The sequence below is a fragment of the Netta rufina genome, assembly GCF_964035555.1.
Source record: "Netta rufina genome assembly, chromosome: 7".
NCBI lineage: Eukaryota > Metazoa > Chordata > Aves > Anseriformes > Anatidae > Netta > Netta rufina.
The window spans coordinates 2,738,001-2,764,827 of NC_140130.1; the positions used below are offsets into that span (position 1 = coordinate 2,738,001).

Below are 26,827 nucleotides of genomic sequence, written 5' to 3' on the forward strand. Positions count from 1 at the left end.
ACTTTGCCCTGAGAAAAGTTTCTCATCAGTCTGCCACTGGTTTGTGCCGATAGTTTCTCAGTAATACTTAGGGGTAGAACCATCCGGAGTTGTGTAATTCTTCCTGCCCTGCCACAAAGCTAGGATTTCTTCTGCACTTTTCTAAGTCTTGAGTCGGGTACTGGCTGCATTGTCATGCAAGATAGACCAAGAAAGAGCCCAAACAGGAAGGATTAAGGGAAATTTCAGAGCAAGAAAACTCAGTTAAAACCAAATAACGTATCATTCCTATCAGCATACTTTTTAAAAGGCACATAACAACCATTTGTGGGCGGAAATTTCTATCAGAAGTTTTAAACCTCTGGTCCTCAAGGAAAACATCACTTATGTTTTAACATCAGCTGCGTCCTATTTCTCACCAAAACAGGTCACAAGAAACCATTGAGCAATCATCTGCTCAAGTGCTTACATTAAAGAAATACATCCATAGAGATTATAAAAGAAAAAAAAAAAAAAAAAAAAGGATTTAATGTTTTAGAGCTGCCAGTTTCCCATTGCAAGTGTTCCTGGTCCCCGTGTCTCCACCCAAGCCCAAGATCTAAGGGCAGAAAGCTCCTGCAAAGCAAACCAGGTGCTGTGAATTCCTCACAGCCAAAGTGAAGGGCAGGACACCTTCCTAAAGCCCACTACGATTTCACTGTAGGATGTGTCCAGCTATTTTTTCTGCAGCTTCAGTTACCTTTGAAGTCAAAAGAAAGGAATGGAATGAAATTGGGCTGTGCCTATGCTCTGTTCAATGGGAGAGGGTAGCATTTCTGGCTAGTAACAGCATTACACATTTAATAGGACAACCCATTTTTATTCGCCACTACAAAAAAAAACAGGGGTTGAATAGCAAATGTAAGTAACTACATTTCACCTGAGGTTGGCTTGTCGGAGATTTCTATCATCCTTCTAACCATTTCACGGCCTGTTAAATGAGCTGAGACAACACTTCATGTCACTGTTAGCATTTTAAATTACAAATAACAGTAACAATAAATAGCACCTCGTGTTTTTACAGACAATTTAATCTGGAAGAATAAAAATAACTAGCTGTGCCTGGATGCATGTAGGAGTTATACACATGCATATATTTACTGCCTTATTTCAAAAACCAATTTGAGTCCTAGGAAGCCGTTCCTAGCACTTGATGCTATCTGTGTGTTTGTACAGTATCATCCAAGTGGAATCATGTTGTTTAAAGTGGAATCAACAAACAGCAAATAATTTTTTCATAACAGGTTCTTTCAGCAGCTAACGCAAACCCAGGCTGGAAGTCATCCAGGTGTGAGCTGGGACACCGAGGATCCCCTTTTTAAGGTAACTCACAGATATGCTTGTGCAGTAACACCTGCAACAGACAGCTTTAACCAACAAATGAATTTATGCTTTCTCTTAGTCCTTCCCTATTTGGGAATGTCTTCCCTGACCCCATCCATCAGCAGTCTCTGCAACTCTGACTCATCCTACTTACATCTACATGCAGTGGATTCTGTGGGGGAAAACACAAGCAAAAGCAAGCTGCTATCTATCTATCGCCAATCTGATGAACAGGTTTTTCTCATCAGCACCCCAGTCGCATGAATTTTTCGGCATTCCTTCTAAAATATCCCACTAACTAGCATCACTAAGCTGGTGGAGAACAAAAACATCTTTTACCACTTTAAGGGTAATAACTCCCATGTATAATTGGCACCATATTGGTTTATGTGCAGCTAACTGCATTTTACTGGCATTCATTTCCATCGTTGGCTAGGAAGCAAGCAGCCTTCTCCAGGCTACATCTCTGAGCATTCAGGCTTTTGTGCCTGTATGAGAAGGGATGAATCTTTCCATTGTTACTAATAGTTTCACCTCTGGGCATTTCTAAACTAAAATTACCGATCTAACTAAATAGCCTGCTTAGGATAAAATATTTCAACAGAGAATGGGAAGCTGAAAATGTGCCCTAGCTCAGATCTTGGGTAGAACGTCAGCATTCAGGTAAGCCCTGAAGAGAAGCACAGGGGAATACCTCACCTTCTGGAAAGGCTCACGTGAGTTGAACATATGGATTAGTCCATTACTCAGGAGAAGAGAACAAGCCCCATTTGGATGGGATCGATTCGGGTGTCATTCCTGCTTTGGGTGGGAGGGTCTGTGGCTACAAATTATGTAGCTAACCCCCATCTGGGTGCAAGAAATTTGAGGCAAAGACAAAATGCACCCCACCCCACCACTGCTATTTTTTCCTTTGGTCAAGACATGTTTGGTTTGCAGTCTCACTCTGAGCCAGAATCATCTGGCCACACAGCCTTCACAACCTACTGCCTGAAAGAGAAGTCTATGTGAGAACATCTGTTTTCAGTAATCTTGTTATAGATCAGCTGTCACGTATCCTTCAAATTACGTGCTCTCATGTTTTCATTGCAGATGTGGCAATGGCAGAAGCATGGTATTTCCCAGGGCTGCACCTTTTATTGGTACATTTTTTCCAAGAATACTTATCTTGTAGAATTGGCTAGAGCACAGTGTTGCCTGTTTGCTCTATGTCCTATCTTTAGACCTCAGAAATTCATTGCCCTTACGAATGAGAACGTCATGGCCTTCAGAGCCTTCTTTTGAAAAGAATCTGCTTTGTGCATACAGCCATTAGCTGAGCCGACTCACTTGCCCACAGTCCATGCCTTCAAAGTGGTAAGTATCAAAGATAATGCTTCACGTTGCTCCGAGCACTGCAGCTTTAGGATCCACAAAAGGTAGCATTCATTAGAACAAAAAAATGTCCTTTGAAAGACGATGAACTAATTTGGCATTACACCAGACTTTATTTTTACAGATATCAGAAGTACGAAAAGGTGCATTGCTGCAGCAAGCAAGAGCCCTAACACTCCCGCAACACATTCTGGCTGGACGAGAGACAAATGCCACGTGCCTTCACACTGCCCCATGTGCCCAGGTGAATTTCACCCTCTGTCTAACAAATTTATCAATAACATCGGCAGGCTACAGTGGAAGGGGCAAAGCACTCCAAACCAGCCGTGCAGCCACCTTGCTCTTCTCGCCCACTTTGGGCTGTTGCTTGACTACCACACGAACACTGAACGTTGCCAGCAAAGCTAACACACCGGAGAGAAGCACTCTCTTTTCATCTCACTCATGCTTAGGCACTCGTAAGCGTTCTGTACTTTCCTTTTTCCTTCTGAGTCCACCCCTTTATTGTAGATCATTTCCTCCTTCTCTCCACCATATAGGAAGCCCATTGGCTTGAACGAGCCCCTCTGCAGTTGCTTTGAAAGCCCCATTCAGTCCCCTCACTCAGTGTCCTGCCCAGGTGCAGGAACCTCCAGCCTACCTGTCCTCCTGCCAGCAGGCCCATGGTTGGTCCCCCCAGACCTTTACACAGAATGCAAAAAAGGAAATGAATTCTTGTATAATATCCAAGAGGAGGAGAAAAGAGGAAAAAACTGTCCATAAGCATCCCATAAAATCAATATACTCCCCAATGACACTAAAGACACAGGTCTGAATTGTCTTCTACACTCCTACGTGCTATTTGATGTCTGTCTCTGCAGGGCCAGGTGCAGGCTTTGTGTCTTTGAATCAGGGTCAGTCACCAGCTTGTTCTGCTTGGTTTTCATGATCTGTTGATTTAGGCTATGCTTGTACAGATCCCTGACAATTCTGATGTGAGCTGCCTGTGATGGATCTTTTGCCCATAGAAGAAGTGAAACATAGTTCTGCCACACTTCCTCCCTCCTGGAGAAATGTAATTTTCTCTTCCTCAGCGTGTTCTCTATAGCCAGGGTACATATCTGATACAGATGCACAAGCCTAATGTTGTCACCCACCCGGACTGCTTTAAAAGCAAGTGGCTCTCACCTCCTGGGCAGCAGACATTGCTGAGGAAGGCGAAGAGTCCCCTCTGCCTGCAGCGCAGATGCCAGGGATGCAGCCAAACAGGGGAAGGAAGAGCACAGGCCCACTGCTTCCCGTAGGGCTTAGAGCTGCTCTCTCACACGCTTGGATATGGCAGAGGGCTGCATTTGCCACCGCAGCCTTTCAACGCTCTTCTTTTTATGCCTCTGCTTATTTTTGAACAATAAATATAAATTGAACACTTTTAAAATCCCAGCGCATAGGATTAGGCACCAAAGCGAGCTAATTCGGAATTAATGACAATTCTCTGTCCTTCTTATGGCCTTTTTGGACACTTTTTTTCCGTTGGGAAATCAGTGTGATTTATTTCACATGTAATTCCTCAAACATGGAAGGCATTTGGTACGAACTTTTAACAGCAGTGCTCCTTACCATCTGGTGTCCATTGCAGAAAGAACACCATCAGAATGAAATAGCTTGAAATTCTGCTTTGATGCTGTGCTTTGTACTCTTCTTTGGAGAAAATGTCTCTATTTTAATAAGTCCCAATGAGGGAGAGGCTTTGCTGTAGGGAGAAATCTTTCTTTAAAGATATCCTGGCATGTTTTTTGCTTTCACTCTCTTTTTTTGAGTGGGGCAGCTTCAACCAAAAAGGAATGACCCCCTTCCTGCAGCAGATTGCCTCGCATTTTGGAAGAGCTCTAGGAACAGCAATTACTCTCTCCCTCTTGGCTCTCTTCCACCAACTTTCAACGCATAAATCTGCTAGCTAATCCCACAATTAGTACCTGGACTATAATTCTCTCGCTGCTCAGAGCTGGCTTAAGCACGCCCAGCGTGTTGTGGCCATCGAAAACATTCTGTCCCAGCTGGAGAGCCACGCGAGGTTTGTCCCTCACTGCCACCAGGCATGTTCTGACCCTGTGCAGCTGCTGCTACTTGTCCCCGTGGACCAGACCTGGAGGCCTCCTGGCACTACCAAAGGTGCTGCTGCACTGCTGAGGATCTCAAAAGGGGACCAGCGTGGGGAGCAGGGGAGAGGCAGGTTCACTTAAAAGGCTCAGCTCCTTCTGCTGCACATTGCAGCTTACAGCTCAGACTTTCATCCCCCTAGGAAAAAGAGGTGCCAACTGTGGCTGTTCCTGCCCTCAAGGGCCTCCTCCCCGGGGTTAAAGTGCCCTGGGACTGCTGCCTCCAGCACAGGGGCAGGTTCAAGCACGGGGCTGCCATCGAAGAGCATGTGCTGCCCATCAGAGCACGTTTGAGGCTGCCTAGAAAGCAGCCTCTGCACAGCAGAAAGTCTTTTTCCTACTAGGTGGTATGAGTGTCTGTGGCAGTAACACAAGCCTTGTTGTATGTTTGATACATCCTGAATTTACCTGCACACAAAGCTAGTGTGAATCCCAGTCCGAGGCACCACTACGGTAAAGGCCACTAAAATAATTCCTACAAGCGTCGAAGGTCTTCCCTTAGACTAACTTGTTGCTTCCTTTCAACAAACAGAGAGAGGAGATAAATATTAAATGCAGACAGGTTTCGGCATCTCAGAGTAACATGAGTATTTGTAGTTCATGCTCAAACACCAAGAAAAACACTGCACTTTCCAGCATACAAATGAGCTGAAGTGAGAAGGCACACCTATTTCAAGCACAGCTTTTACAGCAGAACAAGGGGACTGTGGTACTTGCCAGAGCCAAACTCAAAACCCCATCTGCATGCAGTGGTAGCGGATGTGTGCGTGCATCTTTGCATACCTACGTATAGCTCAATAAAACATCCGCAAGGAAACGCTGCACAGATTCATGTCTCCTGCAAACCGGCTGGATCATGCCATAAAGACCAGAGAGGGGAGTGTGGGCATGCTGGGGAGAGACAAAAATTCCTGACAACCCCTTTCAAAGCAAAGCTGTAAACAAACAAGGGAAAGCAGAGGCTGATGAATGCAGCCAGACTGATAGTTGTGAATCCAGCTCTACGCCACAAGAAAAAGCCCCCGCAAACATTTCAGCATTGTGAGCCTGAAGGGGAAAGTGGCTGCAAATAAAAACAGAACTGACTCACCTATTCTCCTCATCTAGGATGGGGGAAAAAATCAGAAGATAAACAACATGCGTAACTCTTGAAAAACAAACTGTTTTTTTTTCCAGCCCCCTTCACTAAAGGGGAATGACCAGCCAAACAAAATGTACTTCACCTTTGAAATATGATTTTTAACCTAGTGAGCACCCTCAAAATAGGAAGAGGTCAACTTATAATTTTCCAGCCAAAATCAGCAGCTGTGGGACCAGGCATGGCTAGTACAGATCACTACCCAAAAAAGCCGTATACGTTCAATATTCCCACCTTCCATGCAGCACCAGGCAGGTTGCTACATGCTAGCTTTATTTAAATAACTTTTATCCCTCCGGAAGACTTATTGAAAAGTGCTTAAAGGGATGTTGAAAGAAAGAGATGCATACAAATAAAGCGGGTAAGGCTCCCCCAGCACATGGCAAAGTTTCCGAGATGACTCATGCATTATGGCTGTGTAAATCTGGGCTTGTGTGAGCGATAGCGCTGGGTTCTACCCACTCCACATTTAAATCACAGGGAAGGAAGCTCAGACGTGTACTGGATGATGCACGTCCCCCAGTGCAAAATGCTCACTTGCTGATGCATCGCAGGGAGATTGTTCCTCATCGAGTACTCAGAAAATGACTGCACCACACATCCAGATGGGAACATCACCTGGCTCCCTCGAAGCCATCAACATTTTCTATCCCCAGGACCGTGATATAGTGATAGGACAAGGGGGAACAATTTTAACCTAAAAGAGGGGAGATTTAGAATAGATATTAGGAGAAAATTCTTCACTTTGAGGATGGTGAGGCACTGGCACAGGCTGCCCAGAGAAGCCGTGGATGCCCCCGGAGGTGTTCAAGGCCAGGCTGGATGAGGCTTTGGGCAGCCTGGGCTGGTGCGAGGGGTCTCTGCCATGACAAGAGGTTGGAGCTGGACAATTTTTAAGGTCCCTTTCAACCAAAACCATGCTGTGATTCTCTGAGGGCTCACATTCTTGTCAGTTGTTGGGGAAAATCAGCTCTTCTGGATGTGCATGGGGCCTCAGGTAGCACCCTACAAGGCACAAGGAGAAAAGAAGGGGAAACGGCTGCAGTCAGACCAGGTTAGTACAGGGCAAATACCTTGTGCAACAAGTTGCAGCCTGGATGGTAGCCCACACACTCCAGAGATTAGCTGAAGCTCTGAAATGCACTTCAAGTAGCGTCCTTTGAGGTGCCATCTGGTGAATCATTTACCGGGAACGTCTTAATCACATCAGAGGCATCTATCAATGCAGTGGATTTTCTCGGCGTTTAGGGCTCCTCCTGCACGCTGCACTCAAGGAACAGATACATCAGCACAGAATTAAACTTTACCGTGGTGTCAAAAAAAAGTCTGCAGCGTATCACCACCACGAAGCACCAGGTTTTAGCAAAGCGGTATTTCACTACTCCCTCAGACAGGCTGCCACTCCACGGCTTTGCTCGTGTTTTTGGGGATTAACTACGAACAGGCACCCACCGCGGGCACAGAGCAGTAAAGTGGAGCGGGGCAGCGGGCGGGAGGCGGCTCCGGGGCGCGGGTCCGTGGGGTCGGAGGGGCTGCCCGGCGGTCTGTCCATCCGTCTGTCGGTCTGTCCGTCCGTCTGTCTGTCCGTCCGTCTGTCGGTCTGTCCGTCTGTCTGTCGGTGGTTCCCGTGCCGCCCCGCCCCTCCCCTCCCCTCCCCGCTCTGCCTGATTTACGGCTGTGCTGCAAACGCCTCCCCGCAGCCTCTCGGCTCCGGGCTCCGTCTCCATCCCCCGAAGTTTTCCCCAGCCCGCCCCGCCGAGGCGGAGGATGCAGCAGGGCGGCGGGGAGCGGGCCGCCTGCCCCTGCCCCTGCCCCTGCCCGTACCCGTGGCCGGAGCCCCTGCCGCTGCCGCTGGGCAGCCTGGCGGCCCTGCGGGCTCACCTGCAGCACGGCCACGGCGGCGTTGAGCGGCGGGGGCCGGCCGGGGGCCGCCCGCTCCTCCCGCTGCGGGACGCGGCGCCGGGCTCGCCGCCGGAGCCCTGCGGCCGGGGCAGCGCCTCCAGGCGCCGGGAGGGGAAGCCGGAGCCGGAGCCGGAGCCGGAGCCGGAGCCGGAGCTGGAGGCGCCCGTCAGGGCGAAGCTGAGCAGGGTGGTGGAGGCGGTGGACGAGGCGGTGGAGAAGCGGCTGGCCAGGCTGAGCGGGGAGCTGGCGCAGAAGACGGCGGAGCTGCTGGAGGTGCGGGCGGCCTTCGTGCAGCTCTCGCAGAAGAAGCAGGAGGTGCAGCGGCGGGAGCGGGCGCTCAGCAGGCAGGTGGACGTGGCGGTGGAGATGATCGCGGCCTTGAAGCAGCGCCTCAGCGAGTCCGAGGAGGAGCTGCAAAGGAAAGAGGAGTAAGTGGGGAGCAAGGGCTGATGGCTCAGCACGGGCCCGCCGCGCTCCTGGGGCGGTGAGAGCCTCTGGGGGAGCGGAGAGGGGATGGGTTGCTCACCTGCTGGTTGTGAAGGGACCTGGCGGCCGCCCCCGGGTGGTGACTCCATCTCTAGGGACATAGCTCCCTGGCTGTGTCCCCAGCAGGTAGGGCACAGCTCCTCTGAGCAGTGCCTCTGGGCAGCAGCAGCTCCCCGCTCACTAACCTGGACATTTTCGCTGCGCCCTTGCTCCTGTGGGGTAGAAGCAAGCGTAAGCCATCACCAGCACGTAATCGGATTGACGCTGACACCTCTAATCCCTTGGCTTTTAAAGGAGGCTGGGTAAGTGCTGGGGGAGACCTGTACCAAAACTGAGCGGTGCCTCCTCCCCGAAACCCCCCCGCTGCGTGCGGGGCAGCCCGTGCGGGGCGATGGCCTCCTCCTGTGCTGCAGCAAAGCCCCGCTGGACGCGGTGCTAAAAGGCCACCCCAAGGAGGTGTTTGGGGCAGACACAGCACCACGAACCCGGAGTCACCGAGGGGCCATGGGGACCAGTCGCCAGAGTCACTCTGACTAACCCAGCCCATCTAAAAATCCGCTCGTGATGCAGCCATTAAAAATGTAGCGATAGCTGATATATTATTTATACATGGACTACTTAGTTTATTCTGCACTTGCTGAAACCTCTCAGGCTTTTTGGAGCAGCACAACTTATTTTAGAGGAATGCAAATGAAGAGTGTTGGTAATGGAGTGCCTCCAAACCAATTCACAGGCTTACAAAGGGAGATGCTAGTTGCCATGACGCTGATCTTAGAAGAAATAAGGAAGGTGGTGTAGGAGTTCAGTGTGGGAAGTTTGGAGGGCTTTCATCGCTCCTTCCCGCAGTCTAAGGACTAAAAAGAAAAGATGCTGATGGCTCCTCCATCAGTAGGAGTCAGCTACAGTGAGACTGCAGCTGATCCCCAGGAGAGGGGGCAGATACTCAGCACTTCTGATTTCTGAAACATTAGGGCAGCTTCGTGGACAAGAAGATTCAAGGACTCATGTACCGTACAGTTTGAAGTAGTTTTGATATTCCCATCTAGCCAAACTCCCCCTATGGGCTCTGTCAGAGCGTGATTCAGCCCACTTCTTCTAGAAGAGTATCTGGGAGTGGGAGGAATTGCTCTGGGGAGGTCCCTTCTTCCCTCTGCAGCCTAGAGAGGGATCTCAGGTAAGCAGATGTTGTAGGCAAGATGCTGAACTTGGGATATCTAAAATGAGGCACGAATTGTGCCCCACACAAAATCTCTGAGATGTGCGTGGGAGGGGAGTCGTGCAGCACCAGCAGCACCTCATCGTAGCGCCAGCTGGGGCTCCTTCACCCCCTTCCTGCCCTGCATCTGGAGCTGGGTGAGGTAGGGGATAGATGGAAGGGTGCCCTGGCTGCTCAGCTCCTTGCGTTGCTGCCTCGGCACAGAGCGCTGCCAAGGCACTCTGAGGAGGCTGTGAGATCAGGCAGGGTGTGTGAACAGGTAGAGGTCACAGAAAACCTGATTTGTCTTCTTCTAACAGCTTCTGCATTTCCCATCTTGGGGGACAGCGAGGGATACAGCCACAGAAAGCTGTACGGTACGGCATCCTAATTCAAGCATCACTGTATAATTAGGAAACTGAGAAGGAAGGTGGATATAAATCGTGCTTTGTAAAAGCACGGCTGATATTTCTATGGGCAGCTTTTTGACCCTGAGTCTCTACAAATGTCCAGACACTTAGTTTTGTGCCAATAGCAGGGAAGCTCTTCATGGTATGTAGCGGTAGAGGGGGAAAAGAAAGGATCTTCGTAGCTCTGGTAATGACAGTGTCACTTGTTTGGTTTTCTCTTGGACCACTGGTAAATTCTGAGACCTGTCCATATATTCAATCCCTCTGTGTGTTCAGAAACTCACTTACTTGGTGTGCTGAAATGACTTTCTCCTTCAAAAAGGAGGATCTCAGCTTTGGCTTTGATTTCTGGAAGAAGTCCAGATGATTAGAAAGCCAAACAAGACTGCTTAATGGAAATTGCAGAAGCAGGAGTTCTCACTGCAGATTGTGAAAAGTCAAAGGCAGCCCTTAGGGACTGCTTTGATACTTGCTGACCTTCAGAAACAAATGCTTTCATCAGTTTCTTTGGACTGTATTTTTTTTTTCTATGAGCAACCTTGTGAATATGGATAACTTTTCCCAAAAGTAGTATTGATATTGATCCACTATAGCTGAAAACTCGTTCCTCTGTCCTCTCTTTGAAAGAGGAAAAAGAAAACACCTTCCTCCCAGAAATATCTTGGTCACCCTTTTCCAAAGGAAAGCGGTCTTCCTTTGGGTTCTGAATGGTTGTCCCTGCTACCAGACATCAGGAACAGGGTGCATGTGAAAACCAGAAAAGGGTTATTACCAATATGCACTTACGGATCTCAGAGACTGAAATAGGGCTACTCGAGATCAGTCTGTGGGTTTAAAAAAGAAATCTTGTGAAGAGGAAAGAAATTCTAGTCCAAGTCTTAGATAAGGTCACAAAAACTCTTCTTTAGAGGCTCTTCTAGAGAAAAAGTTAGCAACTGATATGGAGATGAGTTGTGAAGGGTAGGACAGGTGGAGGCACCACGCTAACTATAGTACTGCATAGTTAAAGCAGTAATACTGTCTGCACAGAGAAGTCCTAGAGCAGGTGCTGTTGTGTCACTGAGTCTCATCAAACTTAGAGAGTTGAACAGCCAAAGCTTTTTTTTTTTTTTTAATTATTATTATTACCTGGATGTTCTAGAGAAGCAAGCACAGCTGCTAAAGATAGGTCCCAGTTTACCAATCTGCCTTAGTTGGACCCTGAATAGTTTTGGTGAATGATGGCCACAGCGTCAAGCCTTCAGCAGAGCTGCTGAGCAAACAAATGATTTAATTAGAAAATGTGCCCTGAAAGGGATTATTCAATGTCTGATGAAGGAGAATGCAACTCAGTGTGAGCACTGTGGTGTTAAAGCTAACGCAGGAGCCTTCCCAAAGGGAATAAGACTGTGTTGAATAAGACAGCAAGAAAACCATTGAAAATAAAACCAGTTCTCAACTCCTGCTATTGGACACCTAGAGACTTGTTTCTGGAACTCATGTGAAAACAATGAAATGGCAGAGTTTGATTTTTTTGTCTTCAGTAGGTCTAAACAGGGTATTTGAAGTTACAGTCTTCAATAGGGACTTAATTTCACTTTGTCTCCTAATTATAGGGCAAGAGCATTCATGTAGTAAGTTGTCATATCTCTGACAGCAATTTCTTTAACCAACCTATTGCATTTGTTTTAAGACTGTCTGGTCATGCCTCTGCTCTGGCATAGCCTGCAATAAGAGGGCTATTTCAGAATAGCGATTGTGGTGAGTGGTTATTTTTGCCACTGGCTTCACCTGAAATTTGCAATTATTGGAACTATTTGTTCAAACAGCAGCTTGACAAGGGGATTAAGAGCAGGCTTTTAAAGATCACTGCAATTTGTGCTTCTTTAAAACAACAGCTTGCCTTTAAATATGAGAATCACTTGTACAACAAACCGGTTTTGCTTTTGATGACCACAACTAGATGTTGGTTTTCCACCCTTGGTTTCAGGGGGTCCTGCTCCCTCTTCCCCATGTCCTTTCATCTTCCCACTCAAGCCATTGCTCCCCTCTCAGCTGCACTGGTTCCAGTGTAGCAGGACTAGCCCACAAAATGGGGCTGGGAAATAAAAACATTTTAATCCTCACCATGTCACCCCAGTAAGCTCAGGGCTCAGATCTAGACCACAACCCAGCAAATGGGTGCAACTGCTAGGACAGTAACTTTCTGAGAGGAGGAGGTGTGAACCTCTTAAATCAAATGTGCTGATAGCAGTGTAGGAATAGCGGTGTAGGAATGTGAAACCGCAGCCTAATGAGCAACAGATACCAGATTTCAGGCACAGAAGGCAAAGGGGTGATGGATCGGGTCAGCAGCCTTAATACTTAATGAATGTTCGTATTTTAAATAGTTTCTCAAGGAAATGGAAACTTGCTTTGGTAGGAACTTCCCCATCTTTAGGTAAAATAACAACAAAAAAAAATGTTTCTTTATCCATTTTAGGCAAAGTGCAATTCTGTAAAGGGATTTGATGCTTGGGTGCAGAGTCTGCCCAGAGCCTCGTGCCTGTCTTCGCCTACGGAGCAGTTGCAGGTGTCAAAGCGGCTGTAAATAGTCCTGGGACCAGCGAGATGCCTCTGTAGGAGGGCTTGGTTGCAATGTGTGAAACCATTATCCCTTCTTGTCAGTTGGTAAGGAGCTGGAGCTGTCCCAACCTCTGCATCCACTCCATCACGTGTTTGTCTGCTGAAACCCAGCGACCTCTAAGGGCATCCGCAGGGCCCGCATGCCAGCAGCTGCCTGGTAAACAAGAACTGCGGCTCGCTAGTTCTGCAGCGACCACCCCGTGATCTAGTGGTGAAGGCAAAAGAATAAATGTCACCTAGGCCGCTCTGATTTACGACTTCATTTACCACATCTGACACTGCCTTTGGGAAGAGCTCTTCTCTGTCAGTCTGGCAGCATGGACTCCTCTCAGACACCTCCCTTGTCTGTTTGTCTTTCTCTCTGTTTCCCCTGGCCCCGATACCACAAACTGCTGCCAGTTAATGTGCCCTCTGCTCTCTGGGAAGGAGCAGTCGTCCCTGCTTCTAAAAGCTTCTGTCTGAGGGAGGTCGCAGCACCCAAGACAGAGCTGCCCCTTCTCCCCGCTGCCCAGTCACAGCCCTTCACCAAGCCATTGTGCTATACAACCTATGTTAATATTAGGATTGCATACTGTAAGCAGACAGGATAAGTCACTCTGCTGCCCATTTACAGGTGCCTGAGCTGCACTGAGCATCATTGAGTCCACGCAGAGGATGCAGTGCCGGGACCTAGCGCTGCTGGTGCTACAGCGAGGGCCAGGGTGGTGCTGAATGAGAAGAGGCAGGAGGCTGCAGGCTGACAGAGCAGAGAGCAAACAGAAGCAGAGAGTGGGAAAGAAGTGCTGCTGAGAGCAGAGGGGCTCCAGGGGAGCTAACAGCTCTGCACAACCTTTCCTTAACATAGCAGCAGCACTCCGGATGTAGAATGATCAGCATAGGGTAGCAGAGACCTCCAAACAGAAAGGGCAGTGCTTCCAGGCTGAGCCAGGCTTTAATAAATGAGTCCCCTTCCAGGTGAGTGCTGTTCTGCAAAGCTACTGAGCCCAGCAGGCCTGTGCTGCTGTGCTCTCTGTTTTACACCTCCACCAAGTGGGCCCTGTAATGCTCGCACGCCCACCTTCCCTCGACTTCATTAGGAGTCATTAGCTGACCTGCTGGGAGCATCCATCGTCCACAGTGTCAGAGCACAAAGAAAAAGATGGAAATCATGGCGTAACGTTCACCCAAAAGTTGGCAGAGGCCTGGAGAAATAAATTGCAAGTAAATAAGATAAGCACAAAATCATCACATCTATCAAAAACAGATACTAGGAATAGGACTGGAGAGAGGGTTATCACTATAGGTAGGAAACGTCTGTGCACACTACAAGACGATAAAGGCAATTACACGGATAAGCAGTGGCTGCAGAGAAGCTGCACAAGATCTTTGAGCCGTTTCCCTGTTGTTCTTGGGGGGAGGAGTGTAAAAATGCTTCTGGGAGCTTCCTTCAGGTAACCAAGGCACAGCAGTGGCGCAGAGCGAGCTCTCTGAGGAAGAGGTTGTGGAGCGAGTAGGCTTATTAGCAATTGCTCCTCAGGGCTTGGTGGTGTTCGGAGAGATTTGAACAAAGTAGAAACAAAGTACCTGAACTAACAAAAGCGGTGCTTACCAGGACAAGGTGTGAGACTGAGCCCTAGCAGGTGGCTGTATTCTGGCTCCTGTCTTCATAGAAGGAATTGACAGAGCGGTTGTACAATTTCAGCACAAAGGAAAAGTTTTATCTAAAAGTTATTAAAGGCAGATTCCTAAATTGTATCAAGGCACCTGAACAAGCAGAGAAAAACAATGGATACACTTTTCTTTTTTTTTTTTCTTGCTATCTTATGGATAACAAAATGGTACTGCTGCTGCTAGTAACAGTTCCTACAAACAGGGGCTTGTAGGATGCCAAGTTACCTTGAGTAGTCTAGAAAGCACGAAGAATCCTAGGGAATTTATTGCGTCTATGTGCCTGTTCTCCTGAGAGTGATCCACGTCTTCCAGAAAAAAAATCCCATTTTCCCCCATCTCCCCATGTGCAGCTCACTAACTGCATGTTTGTAGGAAAGGAAAATTTATAGGTGATACATTCATGCCATGGAGCAGGAGATTAATGAATGCTTTTTAATTACCTTTACTGGCACCATTACAAATACTAGCATTCATGAAACTATCAGCCTTCTAAAAACAAATGCCAGAGCCTTGAGGTGATGCTCGTTGCCTCCAGCCGCAGTGGAGCACACAACCTGGCTGCGTGGCCATGGCAGGGACGTGCTGGTGGTGTCCCGGGCTGGCCAGTCCCTGCTCTGCCCCAGCACTTCTGCTGGAAGGCTGCGTGCAGCTCCCCTTCCTTCCCCAAAGGAGGGATTTAGAGCCAACCTGGTAGGTTTCTGTCCTTTGAGCTTCCTGTCCGCTGCAAAAGAGCAACCTGCAGCAGTGCCATGGGCTTGGTAAATCCAGAGTAGCTTCATGAAGTTAAAGTGCTGTAAGTGAGGTGAGAACAAAGCCCTCAATGTGACCTTATTGAGTTTAGATTTGCTTCCTCCTCGGCATCCTTCAGTGCCTTTTTATTACCAAGTCACTCCGAGCAGTCACAGAAAGTACAAAGCCTTGAAACGGGGGTTTAACAAACAAGGCTCCTCTCAGTTTCTTCAGCCAGGCTTTGTGGGTAAGTTCGTATAAACTAACCTTCATGAGTGTGCTCATCCAAGCAGTACGCGCTGGTTTTTAGCTCGTTCCTGCCACTAGGATCGGGCACGTAAGCAGCCTGCTGATGCACTCTGCTCTGGCTCAGAGCAGGCAGATGCAGCTTGAAGTTCAAATGGCAGATTTCCACAGCTGACCACTTATGCCTAACTTCGTAAGACAAAACCGGCTCACTTAAAATAATTATCTACAGCAATGCTGAGTTAAAACAATCTTTGATGAAATGCAGAGAACATTTGGATTTGTTATAAACAAGCAAAGCTTTGACAGGCCATTACTGCTACAAAATGTTTCCTAATTTCGGCTTAAAACGCTTTTTTCTCAGGCGCTGTGTTTCCACCGAACAATCATGCCCTGTTTCATTTGGCAAGCGTTGGTTCCTCCAACTCCCACACGCTGAGTTTTGTACAGAGCAAAAATTAACGTGGCTTCACTGGCAGAGCAGGGACTGTTTTTCCAGGCGTTTAATAACTGGGGAAATCCTGCATGCTCAGATTTGCCGTTTTCTGTAATACATGGCTGGCTGTATCCGAACGTTTCCCACCCAGAACTCCTGAAATGAGGCCCAAATAGTGGCTCATTTACCACCCCGAGTGTGCAGAGCCCTTCAGGATGAGCTCTGTCTCCATACATAGCTGGGACCTTTCACAGTCAGCAGCACCATGTGTTGCTTCCAATTGTGCTACCAGACAAGCAGCACTGCTAAACTCCTGACCTAAACTTGGTCTTCCCACGCACTTACTCCTTGCTCCAAGATCTCCAAATTCTCCCTTAATCTCCTGCGCTCCCACCAGCTCCAGCTCATAGCGCTGCTCTTTGAAGTACTTGCAGGATTGCAGCCAAAATGGAGCTTAATGGCCGCAGCAGCTCTCTGAAGCTAGGAACTAGCACAGCAGCTGTTTTAAACTACCGCTGTAAGATTATGATGAACCAGGAAGGTGATTTGGGGATTTCATCCACTCCTCTTCACATTTCAGGACTGATAGGCACATTTATAAATAGGAGAAGAGAAGGTGGATCTGTTTTCGGCGAAGTAGCTATGGCTGTGCCCAGGTACCTCGAGTGGTGAATGGTTTTGCTTAATGATAACTTTTCTGCCCTGCTGTCGGTGGACCAACAGGATCTATGGACTATTGCCAAGAGCTCTGAGTGTGACAGAAAAAACAACAACCCACTGCCCATAAATTTACATTCAGCATTCAGGGCTCCAGATCTGTAGTCAGTGTCCACAAAAAGATTGAAATCCCTTACTGGAGGGGAAGGACAGTAATTAGCTAGGTGGGATAGCACCACGAAGAAGAGAAGCAGCGCCAGTATTTTTCTGACAGCAGTGAGACCGGGGCTCTCCCCATTATTGACGCGTTGCCTCTCTGTGATGTTTCTGTCTTACAGAGAAGTTGTTACTTTCAACCACTTCCTGGAAGAAGCGGCAGAAAAAGAACTGCGGGGAAAAGCCAGGCTCCAGCACTTCATTGAGAACCTGCTGCAGCGCGTGGACCTGGCGGAGAGGCAGCTAGAGTATTACCAAAACCAGCAGGTCGCCTGCAGCCACATGGATGTCAGCGACCACGTGGTAAGCCAGCAAAGCCCTTTCGTTAATTCTCACCCACCACCAGAGGGAAAGTGCTGGACTTTCAGTGTGAGTAGGCTCAGTGGGACGGGCTAATCGCTTCCCCAGACAGAGCTGGGTTTATAAATGCTTCTGTAGACTTCTGTTTTATTTATGTTTTAAGCCGCCACTTCTCATATTTGTCATGCCTCACGCAGGGCGTGTGTTAAGTAGGACAAGGTGAGTTTCAAACAATTTTGAGTCTCATTATAGAAACCTGAGAAGTTCTGGGTCTCACTCACCTGAATTTTGTTTGCAGCTTAGAGCTCTCGATCATCGTTGTAAAGGGTGGTGTGGAAAACAACCTGCAGTTGTAACCAAATCATAGGGTGAGGAACAAAGGCAGCAGGCAGGTGAGGATTCCAGCTTTGTGCCCTTAGAGCTGCAGTCAGGTACTGCTACCTAGGGCATGGGACGAGCAGTGATGGCTATAAATGCTGCTGGTTTCTGCTGAGCAGAAAGGATGAGAGCAGTTAGCAAAGGTGGGAAAAGGAGAGCAGAAAATAATGAAATATTTCCCAGGTTTTTTTCCCAGCTTTGGCTACTGCTGACGTTACCTTTGCTGGAAACAGTTTCCCTTGTGTCATTTACTGACTTGGCAGTTTTCTGGAGATCCCTGAAGATTTTCAGGAAGGATGTGAATCCCTGTAATGGACACAGAAACCTGCTGGCAGGTTTCAGCTTGCTTTCTGTAGTTCCCTATCAGCAGACGTGTAGGAAGAGCAAACGGATTCCCACAGGCCTGTCAGACGAGACTCCAGAGCCTAGAAACCACTGCTGTCTGAACAATGCTTTTAAAAATAACCATTTCTTTCAAAGCCCTCATTATTACTACTTAAACTCCCTACAAAGCATTACACTTATACAGCAAGTTTTATCCACGACTTCTCCAGAACATGTTAGTTTCAGTGAAGACCCCACACTGCCTATGCTAATTGCTCACCCTCCTGGAGGTGAGATGAGAGGCATTTGATCACGCACAGCACTAAGGAGGTCTGTGGTAGTAGAAAGCCAAGGTTTCTGTAGCCATGTGGAAGACAAAGACCTATAGACAATTTGGGGTGGGGATGGAGGGGAGCACTGGTGTCCCTGAGTGCTGCTGGGGGCAGAGACAAGAGCTGGTAGTGGAAGTTTTCTAGCTGCTCGTGTAAAGGAAACACATCGCTGCAAAATTAAAGGCTCTGAGAGAAAACTAATTTAATACAGCTTATTCAGGCACTGTCCCTTATTAATTATCTTGAACACAATAATTACTGCTCATTGTACCATATTGTTTAACCTAAAGTGAAGCATCTCTGTTCAACCCACACTTCTTTAGCAATTTACTGGGATTATAATTATGACAAAAATAATGGGGAAAAGTCCAACAACTAACGACAAATTAAAAAAAAAACTAAGTTAGAGGAATAACAATCTGAAAACGTTTCTTTTCCTTAGGTTTCTTTCATGAACATTTTTCTTGTACTAACAGCAGGTGAAAATGGAAATGTGGTTTTGAAGACTTCATGTATTTTATCTCCATACTTTAATTGCTTGGTAATTTAATACTAATATTTACCACCTGTTTCTTTTTTTTCTTTGCAGTTTACAGACATTTCATTAAATAAGAAACCCAGATGCCTGTATGTATGTCTTTTTATTTTTCTCTTGCTAAAAAATGTAACTTGACATGCTTAAATTGCTGCTTTTGCATTTCAAATTGATCCAAAAGCCTGAATCAAGTTGGGTTTGGATCAAGTTCTGTACCTTAGTGGGGTCTGTATTTATGGGACGTAATAAAAGAAAAAGAGATTACTGCTCCATCAAAAGCTTTCTGCTAAATCAAAAATAAAACGAGACATTCTTTAAAGGAAAACAAAGAATATAATTTTGTGTAAAATAAATGACTCCTTTCTGATTGACTTGAGTAGCCTGTTGCAGTGCTACAGTTGTTGAATGTCTTTGGTAGATGCAGGTCAAGCTTCAGCTGAAAATATCTTTAACATTCTGTAGGGAGGAGAGAGACAGCTGTCATTTCCTAACTGACACTAACGCTGTCAACTTAAACATCACATGTAAGCAAACAAGTGTCTGGAGCAAGTACGGCTGCTGGCAACATCTCGGGTTACTCAGGCAGCTGCTCTGGGAGTAGCACTAACACGGGCTGTTCTGTCAAGGTGAAGTCTTTGGCCTGAGTATAACACAGTTTGGTAAAATCCATCGGTTGCTGACAAACGGTGGGAGTTCAAAGACGTCTGTAAAGTTGTGTAGAGGTTTCTGCTTACCCATTGATCCAGTTCTCCTTTAAAAGGCAATGGCAAAACTAGCACTTGGTGGTAGCCTTTATTTGGAATTATCAGATTAAAAATAGCCCAGCTTGTGCTACCAAGCAGAGAGGGTAGAGGAGAAGATGCTCAGCGGGGTAGGGAGGGTTTATTTTGCTCTGCCTGCTCTGGGCATGAAGGCAAACCTCAGCCTGATGCAGGGGGAGGTGTCTTAAGTCCCTGCCAACCCACACGACCCCGTGATTCAAAGCCCAGCACCTCGGAGTCACCTGTAGTGGGGGGCTGCCCCTCCCCGTGAAGCAGCACTGCCTTTCAGCGGGCGATGGCCTGCGTCTGCAGCCACCTTAGAGACCCTCTTCACCCTGGCTACTCATTAGGGGCAGAAATCCACCTCCTCTGCCACAAACGGGTTTAATTTAAATACAGCTCAGCTCTTCTGGGCAATGCCCTCCTGTCATCTTACCCGTGACCCGAGCTGGTTTTAACAAAGCTGCCAGCAGGTAAAGTCATTCCGTAGGTAAGGCTCAGGTCCTGTGCAGTCGGTTGGCTTTCACTGCCTCCTACCAAGAAATGCAGAGGCTTTCCTGACGCCCTGCAGGTCTTTCAAAGAGCAGGCTTCAAACGAGGGCAGATTTGGAGAGAGACACGCCAAGAGGAACGCGTTTGGCTGGTACCAGGTGTGGTTCAAACAGGAGGTCTCTGCAAGTCTGTGAGGAGGAGGGGAGCGCACAAGCATCAGGTAGCATCGCTGGCTGTTGCTGTGAACCAGGACCAGCCCCGAGGGTGGCACAGGGACGACAGAGTCAGGCTGCACATCCTGATGGGAGACGGCTTGCACAACGGCAGCTTTTTCCAAAACTGGCCTTATCCATGCCCAGTACTGTCCAACGCCCAAGACAAGAGCACAGATGGGTTTTCAGAAACGATGAGCTCTGTAAAATAGCCCTGTGGGAGCCCTGAAGAGACCGCCGCACAAGCGCACACATCTGCTCTTCCCTTCAGTCACAGCATCTGGGCAGACACGAGCTGGGGCCTGACATGTGTTGTGCTGCTGTCACACTGCATGTATCTGCCATAAACCATTCTGCTGTGACAGCACAAAGAGTCCATCAGTAACACGTGTAGTTCCTGTAGCGAGGGATGATTTTGATTATGGAGAAATGTCATTTATATTGCAACTGTTCTTAACGTTCAGCCTGGTCCTGTAAAGCAAGGCCATTCTGCCTGCAAAAATATACAGGTTTGGGACATTTGGGGCAGCTTTCACTTTGCAAGACTGAATAGTAATTATTAATAATCGCTATTATTAATTTCAGGAGCCGAGGAAGTCAACATGCCTCATACAACATCCCCGACACAAAGCCTCATTCCTTTCAGAAAGGAAGAGTCTTGCTGAAAAAAGCAAAGGAAGAAAAGAACAGTTTGCAGCCGGTCAGATGCTTCTACGAACCTGTTGATTGCCCACGAGAAATATGGAGAGCCCAAAAGAAAGGTGAACCAGGCTGCTCCGCCAGGAAAGTGAGCGCAAAATCCAAGATGGGTAAAAAGAGCAAACAGCTATAGGAGCGGCTGACGATCTAAAGTAACACAGGAGCGTGGCTTCAACAGAACAAATACTGAATGAAGTTAATTATCCCACTTCTCCTATCCACCTGGCCATGCCAAAACGTAACAGATCTAATATAGAGAAATGTATACAATATGGAATATTTATATTATTTAGCAACGCCATTCCCTCTTTGGGCACTATTAGAGAAATGACATTTTATTGAGTTTACACAGAGGGTTTTCTATCTATTTATTTATTTATAGAGCTTATTTTAAACAACTGCAGTTATCTTGCTGGGCAGTACTGTGGCTGTACGTTTAATTATTTTAGTGGCAGCATGTAGCTTGGTAATTTATTTTCCATCTATGCTGTTGCTGAAGTTCAGAAGAATCCATTTAATCGGCACCCAAACAGTCACTCTTCCAGCTTAGCTAGGTGGAAGATCAATGACTGACTCCTACCTGCGCAAGCATACTTGGATGCAAGAAGCCTACTCGAGCTGCTTGAAGGCTGCTATAGCAGCAGATTGCCACCCTGGATTTCCCTCGGGAAGCCCACTTGGGCACATCTCCACATTTCATTACCTCCATTAAGCGGCCCGGCCCTGCCAGCAGCCACGGTCCCTGCTGGTGCGAGTTTGGGTTGCTGCAGTGTCTCAAGCACAGCTTGCACACCCCAGCAGCTTTCTCTCTCCTTGGGCACCGGCCTCTGGTGTCCCTCGGCACGAGGGCAGAGCTGGGCCCCTGGAGGCAGCTCAGCAGCGAGCAGCAGCACGCCGCAGCACGTGGCACCCTGAGCAGCGCCTGCCCTTGGGTCGGGAAGGACCTCAGAGGGCTGTGATCATAACCTAACCCCTTCAAATCTTCATCTCCATGACGAGTCCTTCCGGGGGAGATGGCTCCTCAAATTTCAACTCAAAGCCCAAGAGTAACGAAGACAGATGACCGCAGAATGGGAGTACGGGTGTTTACAGTGGTTTGTGCCAATTAAAAGGATCCTTAATTCATCAGAGTATTTATTAAGATGATTTTTCCGTGTGTACAGTTTTTTGGTAACCTGAATCCTCACGCCATGTTTACAAATACGAACATCTTGTTGATGTTACTGAAGAGATTTGTTTTCTCAAGCAACAGAAAGAATAGATGAGATGAGTCTGCGTAAATTATTTTTAGATGCTCATAACAGATGTAAATCGTTTTTGTGGAAGGTGATTTTTACAGTACGTGTATAAAGATTTGTGAAAAATGTTTTTCATTTTTATAACTATGACTGTAAGCAGAACCGAGTATTAAAAGGCAGTGCATCGCTATGATTACTGCTGCAATAAGCACCCGATCTGCAATATTTTTAAAGCAGAAGAGGACCGGTCAGTCAGATCAGGTAACGACAGGTGTCATACATCTGCCGGTGCACAGAGTCCCCGAAAGTAGCAGAGTGAAGAAAGAGTATTATGCCTCACTTTTCTTTTACCTAGTGGATGTGGAACTATCAGATACATGTTCAGAGTTTCTCAACACTGTTTCGATAGGAAGTCACCATGTAAAGTCAGTTCGGGTATTTAGGTTGTACTGACATTTTAACATTTGTTTAACTCTGTCACAAGGCCACACCTGGCCTTCCACTTGCCATTGTGTGGTGAAGAAGATTTGTCAATTGTGTTGCATGGGTTTTGGTCGGATCGTGTGTTACAAGAACTTGCCTAGGAAAACCATATCATAGAAACAACCTTTAGGTTTTTTCCATTTCCCACATCCTACTAACATGAAGAAATGGTAATGAAGGTGATCTTTAGAATGGAAGTAAATACATTAATATGTTCCTTTATCCACTTGACACTGAAAGAATATTTTTATTTTTAAATGCCTATCTACTCTATTAGTCACCAAAGTTAAGTGCAACTACTAGTTCACAGATGAGATGTTTATTTTATTATTTATTGCGCCAAAATCTTGACTGTAAGTGGGGGAGGAAGAGAAAAAAGAGAGTGAGAGACGCTGCATGTTCTTAAACTTTTCAATTTAAGTTCCAGTTACTTGCTGAACAAATGCTGGGTTAGGTAATCAGAGAGAAATTGGATCGGATTGTAACCCCGGATAAAAGTTTTTAGAATATAAACATTCTAATAATAAAGATATATTTCTCAGTTACTGTCTCATTTTACTTTGTGAAAATACAAACATTTAACTTGGTGAAATGTTTCTTGCAAAAGCCTACCCAACAGCAGAGAAAAAGACAATGAACACCTTGAAAGACAAAGCCCATTTGGGCGTCTGTTTCTTCCTCAGATAAAATGCCACTGATCTTTCAGAGCTATTCAGCGCAAATTAACCCAAGAGACACCTGCAGCATCTTGGCCCCACGCAGCTCGCACGTCACGGCCCGCTCAGAGAGGTGCAGTACCTCAGAGGAAAGCGTCCAGGCACCAGGCTGGGTGACTGGTGGGAGCCTGGGACAGCTTCGGGAGCAGGGAACGCTGGAATTGGAAACTGTCTGTTTAAAAGTATCCTAAAACCTAAAATCTGAAAGCGTTCTGGCAGAGCTGACCACTCACCTTTGAATTGCACTGAAGCACATTTTGCCCTTTGAGACGCTTTGAGGACACCTAGGTGGGTTGTCTGAAGGGCAATGCAGTAGGGCCTGGCCACCTAGTTGGCACACGTTTTAAAATAACCCCTTGTCCAAAACTAAAAACACCTCGGAGCAGCACATATGCGGGCTGGGCCCTTACAGGTGACCTTTGCTGAAAACAAAATGTTCCGACTGGCGCGTAACGTTATCGGCCAGGAAGGCGAGAGACTAATTGAAACCTAGAACTTTAATTAGACTACTTCATACCAAAAAAAAATAAAATAAAATAAAATTTTGAGATGCTCCTGCCAGCTGAAGAGAGCACATGTTTTTAAAGCACTTGATGGTATCTGACCCCCCTCTGCCTTGGCAGTGAAAACAACTTTCTCCTGCCAGAGATTAAACACATTTGTTTTGTTTCCAGGAGAGTTATTGGAAATATTCAGCTGGGTATTTGTATTCAACGGGATGGCCACCAATTAGGCCAGGTACCAGGTCAAACAAATTACCACTTTTATCATCCCTAATAAGCTCTTCCAAAGCCACCAGCTCTTTCCGTCTCCTTGAGCAAAGTCCTGCTCTTCTCTCCCTTTATTCTGCGTCACCAAATGGTTGCCTCTGCTTGTTCTTACATCAGGCTAATGCTGATTATTTCCATACATCCTGTCTGAAGTGGTTGGAGTGGACTATTTTAGTGCTCTCTGCAGTAGGCATAGGCATTTTTTTATTTTTTTTTTTTTTTTTTTTTAGAAAACGTAATCCCAGAAGTGATTTTATGACATGAAACATGCAACGAGCTCTTAAAAATAGCTGCTGTTGTGACACGAACAAAATGTCCTTTCCCGTTGTGTTGCTAATGCTGCCACCCCGCAGCCAGCCACTTTCTGCAGCGTGGTCTCTTGAGTTGTCCTCTGCGTGGCCCTCCAAGGAGGCTCAAGCTGCACGGGTTAAATGCAGTCCCTGCTTCGAGAAGCCCCTTTCCCCTCGCCGATGTTCATAAAGGGTGAAAGAACAGACACGGGAGGTCGCAGGTTCCTTACAACCTGTTACGAAAGAGGAAGAGGCTCTTCTGAGGTGAGAGAGGAAGGGAGACACAGAGGGATCCCCGGATGCCTGGGCAGGTGCTGTGTTCTGGGGCAAGGCGAGGAGATCAGAGCCACACGGCCAGGGCCGCTTTGCAGGGAGCAGCCTGGGGCTGAAGGACCCATCAGCAGCCACAGCCTGGTGTCAGCAGCCTAAATAGCTCGGATTTTAAAGGAGCTGAACTCATTTCTGTGCTAAGAGCCAAACAGCCCCAGCTCCTCTGCACGCCTCTGGCTGCCACCATCGCTTCTGGCTCCCACCAGCCCTGCAAAAGATTTGGGGCAATGGGAGGCGCACGGGCACACCGAAAAACTCCACTGCATGCAGCAGCCCTGAAAACGTGACTTACAGCCGTTTGGGTGCCCCTGTGGGCTCCCCCTGCCCTTTGCCCATCCCCACGGGCCATGAAGGTGCTTCTGCCCTGCTGGGAGCTGAGGAAGGGCAGGGGGAGCCCGGCCTGCCAGCAGAGCCCCGCGGACGCGCTCCTACAGGCTTGGAGCATTTGCAAATGAAGAAACTAAAATCGTAATTAGAGCTGTAATGAAGGAGCTGTAACTCCTCTATCAGTTCATTTAATTGCCATGGTGACCACGCTGAACCATCGAGAGCAGGTTTTATTGCTGAGTCCTGCTTGTTTGTTAGCAGCCATCCCCGGGGCTCACCTCCAGCCGCCTCCCCGCGCAGGGCAGCCGAGGGCAGCGAGCAAAAGGCAGAGCCCGGGTCCCAGCACGGACACTTGCTAAAGGACAGGCACAAGCTCAAGTTGCCAGAACCGTAGGCGGGGAAAATGGAAAGGAAGATGCAACTGGTGCACTCGGATCATGCCCTAAAGGAGAAGGGGTCAGGGCACCAGCACAGTCTCTGTCCCCCTCTGTTCTTTCTCTGGCCTTCAGCAACTTTGTAGTTTTGGTTACAATTTGTTAGCGAGGGAACAGGGGTGCCCACTGCACCCCCGTCCCACACAACATTCCTACCCCGTTTTCCAACCTACACCATTAAAGGACTCGCATGAAACAGCTGATTTTTTTGTTTTAGGGGCAGAGGCTTCTCTTCCTTTTGCTCCAAGTAGACGAAAACCTGCATCGTGGAGCCCCGTCTTCCTGGATGTCAGGGCTGGGGTTACATTCCGTGTAAATCTGGCTGGTGGAAAAGGGCCCGTTCACCTGGGCAAAAGTTAAAATCATTGCCACTTTATCCATCGAGGCGCCTGAGAGGCAGCCTGTGGGATTCAGCTGCAACGAAGGACATTTCCTCTTGTCCTAAAAGCTGCTCTGAGGTCAGAATCGGCCCATCAAGCATGAGCCCAGTCTGAAAATTCTCCTTTTGGGGAAAAAAAACGAAGCAGACATCAGTTTGCAGATGAATGCAGCCCGAGCCTTTTTGCCACTAGGTGGTGATGGCCGATAATGAATTGCTGCAGCATCCCCGTGTCCCACGGCTCACTCTGCCCTGGGGCTTCGCATCCCCCTGGGGGTTGTGCGCTTGCTGCACTCCAGCAGGCTCTGCCCACAGCAGGCACTGCAGCTCCCAGCCTCAGGCTGAGCCACAAACTGGCGACAGGACTTCACCAAAGAGGTGCAAGTGCCATGTAGGTAAAGGCAGGGATGCTGGGTGAGGAGCAGCCCAGGAAGCACCGTGTTACTTGTGGTCATGTGCAATGCAAACAGCATCGGCTGGGCCAGTTCCACAAGCACACGAACAGAGCAGAAATGACCAACGTTTCTTTTTTTTTGGGTAGAGCCAAAGCTGTACAGTAGCAGCCACGGGCAAAAAGCAGAGTTTGCCATGACGGCAGCCAAACGCTGAGGCCGAGCACACGGGTGATGCGCTGCGATTTTAACGCATTAAGATGAAAGCACTGCTGCCAAAACAGGGCGCACGCTCCTCTCCTCCACGCAAACCACCGCAGCAGCAGCAGGTGCCCAGGACAAACTCCTTGGGCTGCCCCGGTGCCGGGCTGTACCCCTGCTGCACCCTGCACCGTGCCACAGGAGCTGCAGCCCCTTCCCCATCCTCCTGGGAGCCTGGCAGCTCCCACCCTTCCTGCTGAGTGCATGAGTCCACTTCTTCCTAACCCTAATTAAGGGGTTTTATTCTTATTACAGAAATTAAGTCTGCTTGGAACAAAACGGCAATTTTCTGCTATAAAACGATGACTTTCTGAAAGACATAAGAGGACTAATGCACTCGGCAGCAGCTAATGACTACATGCCAAATGGCCCTTTGCTTTTAGTGCGCACCCACCTGCGTCTTCATGCTCTGCCACAGCCTGCGTGCCCGTCGGTGCTGAGGAACGGCCCGGCCGGTCAGGAGGTGCCTCTGCAACGGGGCTGTGGGGCACACATCCCCTCTGCAGGGAGGTGTCTCCACCCCAGAGCACAAGGGCTTTGCTATGGGGCAGAAAGGCGAGGGCTGTTTGCTGCCCCAAGAAAGCTTCAGGGAGCTTGAAGATTGCAAATACGTCTAAAAAAGGTTGTGGTTGTGGGTTTTTGTTTTGGTTTGGTT

At 47.8% G+C, this 26,827-nt stretch overlaps 1 protein-coding gene across 1 annotated transcript; it reads left to right on the plus strand.

The window, feature by feature from the left end:
- Positions 1-7,755: 7,755 nt before the first annotated feature.
- Positions 7,756-22,814, plus strand: ZNF365 (zinc finger protein 365; the record flags this gene model as incomplete). The annotated part of the gene is made up of 4 exons (XM_084290155.1): positions 7,756-8,318; positions 16,642-16,822; positions 18,443-18,480; positions 20,439-22,814. 4 exons carry the CDS (start codon positions 7,756-7,758, stop codon positions 20,683-20,685), a joined length of 1,029 nt encoding a protein of 342 aa, XP_084146281.1. The 3' UTR covers positions 20,686-22,814.
- Positions 22,815-26,827: the final 4,013 nt, after the last annotated feature.